Raw genomic sequence first — 10,941 nt, 5'->3', positions numbered from 1 at the left:
AAAAAAAAAAAAAAAAAAAAAAAAAAAAAAAAAAAAAAAAAACCGGCTCTGCGCGGGCGGTGTGGGGCCTTTGTTGGGTTTTCCCTCCCCTTCCCCCTCCCCCTCTCTCCCCCTCCCCCCCCCCCCCCCCACTGTTTGTTTTCTCTCTCTTAAAAATAAACACTAAAAATTAAGGGGGGGGGACCTTAAAAGTAGTTGACCAGGGAATGACTGTCCCTGAAGCCCACCACCTACAGCCCTCCCACAGGCCAATACAGAAAGGCAGGGGGCTCCTGGGCACAGAGAGACAGAAGTCCAAGGTCACACCGCCTGCTGGAGGTGGGGCTGGGTGACACTTAAAACAACTCTGTGATTCTGTCCTTGAGGTTTGCAATTTGGCCTCTCTAGTCCACCAATCACCACTATTCCAGCTAGGGTGGAGGTGGCACGGTGTCCCTCCCACCCCCTCAGGGTCCAGCGCCACACTGAAGATGGCGGCATTCTGAGCCCGGCACAAGGTCCGCCACGCTCAAGATGGCGACACACACTCCCGGCGCCGGTTCCGGTTCCGGTTGTTCAGGCTCCGGCGGGATACGCCGAGCACGCTGGGCACAGCCATGGCGGACGGCCCGGTGGCGGAGGTGCTGCTGAGGCAGCTGGCGGCGGCCGATGGCGGCCTGGACAGCGCGGAGCTGGCGGCTAAGCTGGGCGTGGAGCACCAGGCAGTGGTGGGCGCCGTGAAGAGCCTGCAGGCGCTGGGAGAGGTAAGTCGGGCCCGTGATGCCTGGCCTTCTCGCTTTTGTACCTGCAGTCCTCTTGCCTGGAAGGCACTGCTTCTTGAGGAGTCCTTCAGGAGTCCATCCTGGGGTGCGCGGGCAGGGAGTCGGAAACAAGTGAGAGCCCGGGAGCGCTGACGTTCCGTTCGCAGTAAATGTCCATTGAGAGAGAGTTGGCGGGGGCGAGGGGCACGATGGTGGACCAGGAAGAGGCGGTGCCTGCCCTCGCGGAGATTGCGATCTAACGAGGGAGACCCTCAGGTGACCTGCAGAGTGATGGAGGGAGCACAGGCAACCCAGAGGTGACAGCTGGCCCAGCCTGGGGAGTCAAAGAGGACCTCCTGGAGGAGGTGGCAGCCGAGTCGGGCCTCTGCACTGAGGAGGAAAGCTTCAGGATCAATGGTGGGAACGGGAAACAGGCGTAGAAAGGCATTAGTAGAGCCAAAACTTACAAGGCCTCGTAGGTCTTTATCTCATGGGAGTACTGGGAGAGCTGGAACCAGTCAGATGTATGTGCTGTCTGCATCACTTTGGGGAAGGATTGGCAGGGGCAGGACTGGTGGTGAGGGGAGGAAGGCAGAGGCTGGCACATCCCCAGGGTAGAGGGCATGGTGTCTGGCTGTAGGGAGGCGGGTGGAAGGGAGAGGGGATTCCTGGCAAGGCAGGGGGAGCGTGGATGAAGCCCAGCCTTTTTGACTTGGACAAGTGAAAGGTGATAGAGCCATAAGAGGAGATTCCGAGAGGCCTGTAGGCCCCCCAGGAGGCTGGATCCTCAAGGCTAGGAATCAGAAAATATAACTGGGGTATGTATTCATTGAGCTCATATTCTGTGCCCCACTTTGGTCTCAACTTCATTTATCATCTAGTCCTTGCCATAACCGGAGCATGATAGCACTGTTACGCCCGCTTTGCAGATGTGACAGTTTCTGAGCACTGGTCGGTAACTTGATCAGCGTCATGAGAAGGGACAGGCAAACCTGGATTTGAAATTAAGCATTCAGGGGAACCTGGGTGGCTCAGTCGAACATCTGACTTCGGCACAGGTTATAATCTCCTGATTCACGAGTTTGAGCTCCACACCTGGCTCTGTGCTTACAGCTCAGGGCTTGGACCCTGCTTCGGATTCCGTGTCTCCCTCTCTCTCTCTGCCCCTCCCCAGCGCGTGCTATGTCTCTCTCTCAACAATGAGTAAACATTAGCAAAATTTTTAAAAGACAAAGAAATTGAGTATTCAGGCTGCAGATCCTGAGGTTATCAGTGCAGGAAAGGTATCTTGGGTGGGGTGACAGTACCTTGTTTGATGTGAAATTGACTTGTGCTGGTCACAGAAGGTTAAATAGTGGCTATTTAATGTGGTTCAGTCTAACAGCAGAGATGGTACTAACAACGATAGGAACAGTGGTTAGGATTTATGCAGCATTTGCTGCTTACTGAATGCGTTACTTGTCAAGAAAACTTCCTGTGGTAGAGCCCATCACACCCTTCTCTTGTGGATAAGAAAACTTGCTCAGGGAAGTTTAACAACTTTCCCAAGTTCACACAGGGAGTGAGGAGCAGAGCTGGGAATTAGAATGAAAAGGGAGCTAAGCCCTATGGGCCCCAGCCGGCCTTGCCCCTCTTTACACGACCTGGACCCATCCTCACCATGGAGCTTTGGGTCCCTGTGTGTAATGTGGACACGGGGGCCCTTCTCTGACACTCCGGGCGCTGAGATGTGAACACGTCAAATGTGGAGACAAGTCAATTCACCTGGGACCTTAAAAATCTTTCTTGGATTCGAAAGCAGTCGGGTTTATTTTTTGGCTAGGTAGCATTCTTAGTACTTTACCTCGCTCTGGGAGGTGTGAGCCATCTCTCATCTGCATGTTACAGAAGGGAAACTGAGGCTCAGCAAGGGGCAGTCACTCAGCTGGGAAGTGGTGCAGCTCGGATGTGAGGCAGGCTTCGGGCACTCTGCAAGCCCAGTGCTGCGGTGAGGGCGTGCCTGGCTCTGAACCCTGTCTCTGTGCGTGCCCCCTCCCCCACTTCCCTGCAGATCATTGAGGCTGAGCTGCGTTCCACCAAGCGCTGGGAGCTTACCGCTGAGGGCGAGGAGATAGCCCGGGAGGGCAGCCATGAGGCCCGGGTGTTTCGCAGCATCCCCCCGGAGGGCCTGGCCCAGAGCGAGCTTATGGTAAGGGCCTAGGGACAAGGCCCAGGGAGGTGACGGGGTCAGGTGGCCCCGTGCTCCACTTACTGTGGCCTCACTCCCCCAGCGACTGCCCAGCGGCAAGGTGGGCTTCAGCAAGGCCATGTCCAACAAGTGGATCCGCGTGGATAAGAGTGCAGCTGATGGGCCCCGTGTGTTCCGAGTGGTGAGTCCCCGCGTACAGGCGGGCAGGTGTGCACATGGGCACCTGGCCCTCACAGTGCCTCACCCCTGTCATCATCACGGCAGGTGGACAGCGTGGAGGACGAGGTGCGGCGGCGGCTCCAAATGGTCCAGGGTGGGCAGGCGGAGAAGCTGGGTGAGAAGGAAAGGAGTGAGCTCAGGAAGAGGAAACTGCTGACCGAAGTGTGAGTGGGTGCCCCCTTTCCATCAGCCATCACCTGTGTGGCCCCGGAGGAATGGGGGGAGGGAGCCGTCCTGCCCACACTGGGGCAGTGCCGTCAGTGTCCTCCAAGCTGTGTTTTACCCTATGGTTGTCAAGCACTCATGCCAGGTTCGTGCCGCCTCAGGGCCTTTGCTCATGCCACGAGGTCTGCCGAGAACTGTCTTCTCTTAAGCCAAGCTCGCGCATCACACCTGTGCCTGTGTGTCACCTTAAAGAGGCCATCCTGACACCGATCTCTCCCTTTGAGTTCCGTAAAAGCTGCTCGCTTATACTTTCCATTCTGGGTGCCACGTTTATTTCCTTTACGGCTCTGATTTCAGTGTCTGAAATTGATTGAACGCTGGGACCTGCACAGGCTGGGGGCTCTGCTCTCACAGGGCTGATGTACCCTTTGAGCAGGTACCAAGTGGCATAGTGGTGATGAGAACACAGACTGGAGGAGGGCCGCCCAATCCAGGTCCGGGCTCCTGGCACTTACTGGTTGGGTGACCTTTGCCAAGGCATTCGATCTTTCTGGGCCTCAGGTTCCCCATCTGTAAAATGACCTCTCTTCACAAAGTAGTGGGATGGTTGCAGTGGAAGAGAAAAGAGCCTGGCGCGGGATAAACCCTTGAGACTTGACCTATTACTCTTGCTCAGCTGGGTGCTTAAGTACCTTGAACAGGTCCTGGCACATAGTAGATTCTCGTTAAGTGCTTGTTGAACGAGTAAGTGAATGGGCACAGCAGTGTAGGCGTGGAGCAAATAAGAGAATTTCCGGTGACGATAAATGTTGGGAAGAAGATAAAGTGGAGTGACTGAGTGGGGAGTGTTGGGGACAGCCTCAGATAGGAGTTCACGGGAGGCCTCTGGAAAGAGGTGACAGTGGGCAACCCCTCCTCTCCTCTGGCCTCAGGACCCTGAAGACCTACTGGGTGAGCAAAGGCAGTGCCTTCAGTACCAGCATCTCCAAACAGGAGACGGAGCTGAGCCCAGAGATGATCTCCAGGTAGGGAGTGGCCCCAGGGACTGGGGTAGGTCGGGGAGGGAGGGCAGCCCTCACCAGGCCCCTGTGCCCTGCATCCTCTGACAGCGGCTCCTGGCGGGACCGGCCCTTCAAGCCGTACAATTTCTTGGCCCATGGCGTCCTCCCAGATAGCGGCCACCTGCACCCTCTGCTCAAGGTCCGCACGCAGTTCCGGCAGATCTTCCTGGAGATGGGGTGAGCACAGGGCCGGGGGTGGGGCCGGCCCAGCCACAGGGCACAGGCCAGACGGTCAGGCTTCACCTCCCTCCAGATTCACGGAGATGCCGACCGACAACTTCATTGAGAGCTCCTTCTGGAACTTTGATGCACTTTTCCAGCCCCAGCAGCACCCAGCACGTGACCAACACGACACCTTCTTCCTTCGAGGTAGGTGGGGTGGGCGCCACCATCAGAGGCGCCAGGCCCGGGCAGAACTTTTTGGAGTGGCACACTTACTTTACGGAATAAACTCCATCCTCGCTGTGGCCCGCTGGGCCCGTTGACCTCTGTGACTTCCTCCCACGTCCTGTCCTGCCCACTTCGTGGCCCTGGCCCGTGCTGCCAGGCAGCTCTCGGCCAAGGACCATCTTCTCCCGGGTCTTCGAGGTGGGCTGCAGCATCAGACCTCTGCTAACGTGTCACCTCATAGAGGCCACCTTGACATGCCTTTGTCCCCCCCAAGTTCAAAACATCCCTTGTCCCTAGTTTCTAAGCTTGGTTCCCATTTTTTTCTTTTTTTCGCAGTGCTTAGTACTGTCTGAAATTGAATGACTTTCCACAGTGATTGTCATCGTCCCGCGCAGGAAGGCAGGGGAGGCCACTGAGTTGGGTGCCTGTTACCCGGCCAGGAGCAACAGTAGCATTGCTGTCATAGTTACCATGGCCCCCAAAACTTAAGTACTCACCATACGCCAGCCGCTGTTCTAATTCTCCTGCCAATTGTAGGAAGTACCGCTGTTAGGGCTCTTTTATAAACGAGGAAAGCGGGGTTCAGAGAAGGAACATCGCCTGCCAGGGTCACACGGCTTATAAGCAGCGAAGCTGGGATTTGATGTCAGGCTTTTCAGGTGCACCAAAATGATGTTTCTGGAAAGGGATCTTAAGAATTCGCATATTCACACAACAAGTGATTGTTCGGCCTCTCCTGTGTGCCAGGATCTTTATTAAACACCTGGGTTACCGCAGGGCACCTGGGTGGCTCAGTCGGTTGAGCGTCCGACTTCGGCTCAGGTCACGATCTCGAGCTCCGTGGGCTCGGGCCCCACATCGGGCTCTGTGCTGACAGCTCGGAGCCTGGAGCCCGTTTCAGATTCTGTGTCTCCCTCTCTCTCTGACCCTCCCCTGTTCGTGCTCTGTCTCTCTCCGTCTCAAAAATAAATAAAATGTTAAAAAAAAATTTTAATGAACACCTGGGTTACAGCTATGAATGAAACCAGTTCTTGCCCTGGTGAGACTTGCATCCTGGTAGGACAGATGTATGTCAAATCCCGAGTCCTATGTAAATGCAGTCATGCAAGGTGGCAGTAAACACAGTGGAACCTGGCATGGAGGGGAAGGAGCTGTCCATTTAAAATCAGCCCTTTGTTTAAGTAAAGGCCAAAGGACAGAAGGGAGAGAACCATATCTGGGAAGGAAAGTTCCAGGAGAGAATGGCCAGTGCAAAGGCCCTGAGGCTGGAATGTGCCTGGTATGCTGACGTATCAGCTGGGAGGCCCTGTGACTGGAGGGAGTGATCAGTTAGGAAGGAATGGGAGGTGACAGGACCGCATCACCAGAGAGCGAGCTTTGTCATCTCCCCCCATCCCCCCCACCCCCACCCCGAGGGAGACGGAGGGCTCTGGGCAGAGGAGGGATGTGACTGGGATGTTCGCCAGCACCCTCTGGCTGCCGTGGGTGGCGAGGGTGGGAGCTGCACGTGTTGCTGTCTGTCCTCTGTGCAGTGGCTGTTTGAGAAATGCTCCTTGACTGACCAGGTGATGCTCTGTCCTGCCCAGATCCAGCTGAGGCCCTGCAGCTTCCAATGGACTACGTCCATCGGGTCAAGCGGACCCACTCTCAGGGTGGCTACGGCTCACAGGGGTGAGGCAGGCCCAGGGCTTCGGGGTGTCGGGATGGGGGAAGAAGGTCGGGGACCTGAAGGCCACAACGTGGCCTTGCCATTTGTCCTCCTGAAGGTACAAGTACAACTGGAAGCTGGAAGAGGCCCGGAAAAACCTGCTGCGCACGCACACCACATCCGCCAGTGCCCGCGCCCTCTACCGCCTGGCCCAGAAGGTGCAGCTCAGCCTGGGCAGTGGGGGAGGCTGGGGGCTGTCCTACCGACCTTCTGACCTACTCCCGGGCCTGGCCTGCCTGTCGCCCCCAGAAGCCCTTCACACCGGCCAAGTACTTCTCCATCGATCGTGTGTTCCGAAACGAGACCCTAGATGCCACACACCTGGCCGAGTTCCACCAGATCGAGGGTGTGGTGGCTGACCACGGCCTCACCCTAGGCCACCTCATGGGCGTCCTGCGGGAGTTCTTCACGAAGCTGGGTAGGCAGGCGGGGCCACGGTGGGCGGTGTTAGTGGGGCCGAGGAGGCCATGGCCGCCAGGCTCATCTTCCACTCCTCTGTTCCCCTGCCCAGGTATTACCCAGCTGCGCTTCAAGCCGGCCTACAACCCCTACACGGAGCCCAGCATGGAGGTGTTCAGCTACCACCAAGGTCAGGGTGGAACCTGGTCCTGGGAGGGGGAGGGATGTCTCAGGCTGCCTACGCTCAACCCGGGTCCCTTTCACTGCCAAGCCCACTCCCAAGCTCACTGCCAGACCCAGCATCATCCACACGATCTGTCCTGTCCTTCTCCTGCTTCTACAGGCCTGAGGAAGTGGGTGGAAGTCGGGAATTCTGGGATCTTCCGCCCCGAGATGCTGCTGCCCATGGGACTCCCCGAAAACGTGTCAGTCATTGCTTGGGGCCTCTCCCTGGAGCGGTGAGTGCCCAGACCACTCAGGGTGTCTGACTTGACGGGCCCGGGGGCCTGCAGACCTCCAGCACCATCCATCTATTCACTCAATAAGCCTTTAGCGAGCATCTGCTGTATGCTTGGTCCTGTGCGATGAGGATGACAGCACACATCCCTGCCTCTGTGAAGTTAGGGTCGTAGTGCAGTGAAAAGGATGATAATTAGTAAGATACATAAGTAAATCGAACAGGTAAAGTCTGGAGTGTGTCTGAGGCCAGTAAGTGCTGTAGAGAAAATGCAGCAGGGAGGACTAAGGAGACATGGTTGTCAGGGAAGGCTTCAAGGAAGAGGCGGTATCTGAGCAAAGACTGGAGGTGAATGGAGTAAGCCAGGGGAATATTGGGAAGGGTGTTCAGTCAGCAGGAACAGGCAGTGCAAAGGCCCTGAGGCGGGAATGTGCGTGCTGTGTTTGGAGAACACTGAGAAAGGTCCAGGTGGCTGGAGGGAGTGAGTCAGTAGAGTGAGATGAGATGAGGGTGGGAAAGGGGCAGGACACAGGACACGCCAGGGCCTCGTGAGCCCTGGGAGCAACTCGAGCTTTTAGTCGAAGGAGATGGGAGCCATCGGAGAGGGTGTGATCAGAGGAGAGCGTGACCTGACGTGGCGTTAAAACTGTTTCCTCCCCTCCCCGCCCAAAGCCCAACGATGATCAAATACGGCATCAACAACATCCGGGAGCTGGTGGGCCACAAGGTGAACCTGCAGATGGTGTACGACAGCCCCCTGTGCCGCCTAGACGCTGAGCCGGGGCCCCCACGGACACAGGGCACCGCATGACGTGGACCGCCCTGGGATAGCCCGCCTTCCCTGAGCCCCTGCCGTCCAGCCCCTTTGCATCCCTGCCAGTGACCCTCTCGTATTTATGAGGCCTCTGTGAGGCCATCCCCCCGTCCCTGGTAGCTCCTCTTTCCCCATCTGCCCCACGGTCCCGGGGGTGGGGGTGGGGGGGGGCAGGTCGCAGGTATGATCTATGAAGGTGGGCCCTAGGGAGCCCTGCAGGCCAGCTGCTGGCTAATAAAGTGGGCATTTGTCCTCATATGGTGCCTTTCCTTAGGGATGGAGGAGTGTGAGGAGTCCTTGGTGTGAGGGGTGCTGGGTTGGGGATCCTGGAACCTCAGGAGCCCCTGGCTTGCCTGAGCCTGCTCCATCCCCCTGGGGAGGACTGGCTCCATCAAGCATTTACCCATCACCTGGTGGTGCCAGGCTGTCCTCTAGGTGAATGGAACAGAAGCCCCCCCGCCCCGGGCGAGGGGCATTCGGGAGGGGAAGGTCAGGGCAGGTGCCGAGATTCCCCCTGGGAGCCCAGCATGGTGGGGTGACAGGGGCAACTTTAAAACACCGCCCCCTCCCCTCCTCTTTTTTTTAAAGAGCAGTTTCTGGCGCACGGCAAAATTGCGCAGAAAGTACGGCAATTTCCCCGTATACCTTCTGCCCCCGCGCATGCACAGCCTCCCTTCTGTCAACATCTTCGCCGCCAGAGGGGTGCATTTGTTACAATGAATGAACTACACAGTCACCCGCGGTTGGTTCATGGTTTACATTGTGGTTCATGCTCAGTGTTGTACATTGTCTGGGTTTGGACAACGTAAGATGATGTGTTTCCATCGCTACGGTATCGTGCAGAGTATTTTCACTGCCCTAAAAGTCTTGTGCTCCGCCTGTTCATCCCTCCATCCTCCCCCTAAAAAGCTGCTCTTTTTATGTTAGGAAAAAAATTCTCATAAGGGGTACCTGGGTGGCTCAGTGGGTTAAGCGTCTGGCTTCAGCTCAGGTCATGATCTCACGGTTCGTGAGTTCGAGCCCCATGTCGGGCTCTGCTGACAGCTCAGAGCCTGGAGCCTGCTTCGGATTCCGTTGTCTCTCTCTCTCTCTCTGCCCCTCCCCTGTTTGAGCTGTCTCTCTCTCAAAAATAAGTGAACATTAAAAAAATTCTCGTAAGGATTTCACGGGGGCTCAGAATAGGGAGATGAGTAGGACAGAGCTTCGTGAGCCCACATTGAACGGTGAGTGGGATCTCTGTTTCTGTGCAGATACTTTAAAGCAAATCTCAGCCTCCACGTTGCTCACCCCACATCTTCAGGGTCAGTGCACTTTGGAAATGTGAACAGTTGTATAACCATGAAGCCGTCGTTAAACCCAAACAGTTGGCAGCTGAGGCCGTGGGCTTCTCCAGTCCCAGGGCCTGTGGGCACCAATCTCCCAAGGGCTACTTGGTTGATTTTTTTTCCTTTATTTCAAATTAATTCACTCATACGGAAAAATACTCATTCATGCAACAAATGTGCACCTCCTGAGTCCCAGCAACGTCCTGAGCTGAAGACCGCGAAGCTGACTCAGGTCCCTGCCCTTGAGAGCTGGCGTGGGGGGGGGAAGGGAACACAGGAGGCATAAACAGATAAATGCAGAAATGGAGGGAGAGGTGAGGCCACAGAAAAATGAAGGTGGGTGGGGAAGGTGAAGCATATATAATGTTAAAATTAAGCCTAACGGGTACCTGGGTGGCTCAGACAGTTGAGCGTCCGACTTCGGCTCAGGTCATGATCTCGCGGTCGGTGAGTTCGAGCCCCGCATCAGGCTCTGTGCTGACAGCTCAGAGCCTGGAGCCTGCTTCGGAATCTGTGTCCCCCTCTCTCTCCGCCCCACCCCTGCTTGTGCTCTCTCTTTTTCAAAAATGAATAAACATTAAAAAAAAAAAAAAAAAAAGCCTAACACCATCTGCCCAGGTTGGATCAAATGGGCACATTGTTTTGGGTCTTTCACATTTTAGATCCATGTGCCTAATGGTTTGAAGAGCCTGTGGGCTTGTCCTATCTCCTTTAGCCAGCACCTTGCTGAGATTGCTCCCTCCTAAATTTGGTGTTTCTCATTCTCCTGTGTTTTTAAGCTTTTGCTATTGTATATATTATTTTCACAAAACATGGTTGGACTTTGCTTGTCTTCAGAAGTTACACAAGACGCTGCACCATTAAAAAAAAATTCCAGCAAATTGCGTGTTGCTTTTGTTCCCGGTCAGTGTGTACGTGTTTGTGTGTGCATGCTTAACAGTAAATCTTTGAGATTTTTCTCAGATAATCCTCAAGTCTTCAAATCTGGTGCTGCAGGAAGCTACATTTTGCTTACATTGTGGCTTTGCCACAAGATACTAGTGTTAGCTGCTTTGTATTAAACTATTGTGTTCCATAGGTTTTTCTCTGAATCCCTTACAGTAGTCTGACGTTTTAGATTTTATTGCCTCAGTTACAGGCAAAGATGGATTTTGAGATTGAGTGGCAGTTTTATGCCGCCCCCTCCAGCCCCTCTTGCTGGTAAGAGAGCCCAGATTCAAGCCACGTTCTCCAGAATGTAGGTGTCAAGATGTGTGCCCGTCCTTGTGTGGCAGGAGACAGAGCCCTGCGCAGGATCCCTGCTGCCTCTCCTACCTGGACACTATGCCAGGTGTTTCAGAGAGCAGGTCCACCTTACCAGTGAACTGGAGCAAAATCCTAACCCCTTGCTTCGGCTCCCAGCCCAAACCTGCCCAACATTGATCCCTCACCCACAACCCCTGTTTCTCCCTCCCCACTAGGCCTAGGTGCTCAAG

At 55.4% G+C, this 10,941-nt stretch overlaps 1 protein-coding gene across 1 annotated transcript; it reads left to right on the top strand.

The window, feature by feature from the left end:
* Positions 1 to 210: 210 nt before the first annotated feature.
* On the top strand, positions 211 to 10,347 carry FARSA (phenylalanyl-tRNA synthetase subunit alpha). Its single transcript, XM_049639936.1, has 13 exons — positions 211 to 743; positions 2,791 to 2,928; positions 3,011 to 3,109; positions 3,193 to 3,311; positions 4,245 to 4,337; positions 4,422 to 4,550; positions 4,627 to 4,742; positions 6,350 to 6,434; positions 6,530 to 6,629; positions 6,721 to 6,889; positions 6,983 to 7,060; positions 7,214 to 7,328; positions 8,000 to 10,347. Exons 1-13 carry the CDS (start codon positions 597 to 599, stop codon positions 8,136 to 8,138), a joined length of 1,527 nt encoding a protein of 508 aa, XP_049495893.1. The 5' UTR covers positions 211 to 596; the 3' UTR covers positions 8,139 to 10,347.
* The last annotated feature ends 594 nt before the right edge of the window (positions 10,348 to 10,941 follow it).

This window comes from Panthera uncia, chromosome A2, assembly GCF_023721935.1.
Source record: "Panthera uncia isolate 11264 chromosome A2, Puncia_PCG_1.0, whole genome shotgun sequence".
NCBI classification, from domain to species: domain Eukaryota; kingdom Metazoa; phylum Chordata; class Mammalia; order Carnivora; family Felidae; genus Panthera; species Panthera uncia.
Note: the sequence above shows the minus strand (reverse complement) of the source record. Positions and strands in the feature narration are given on the sequence as shown.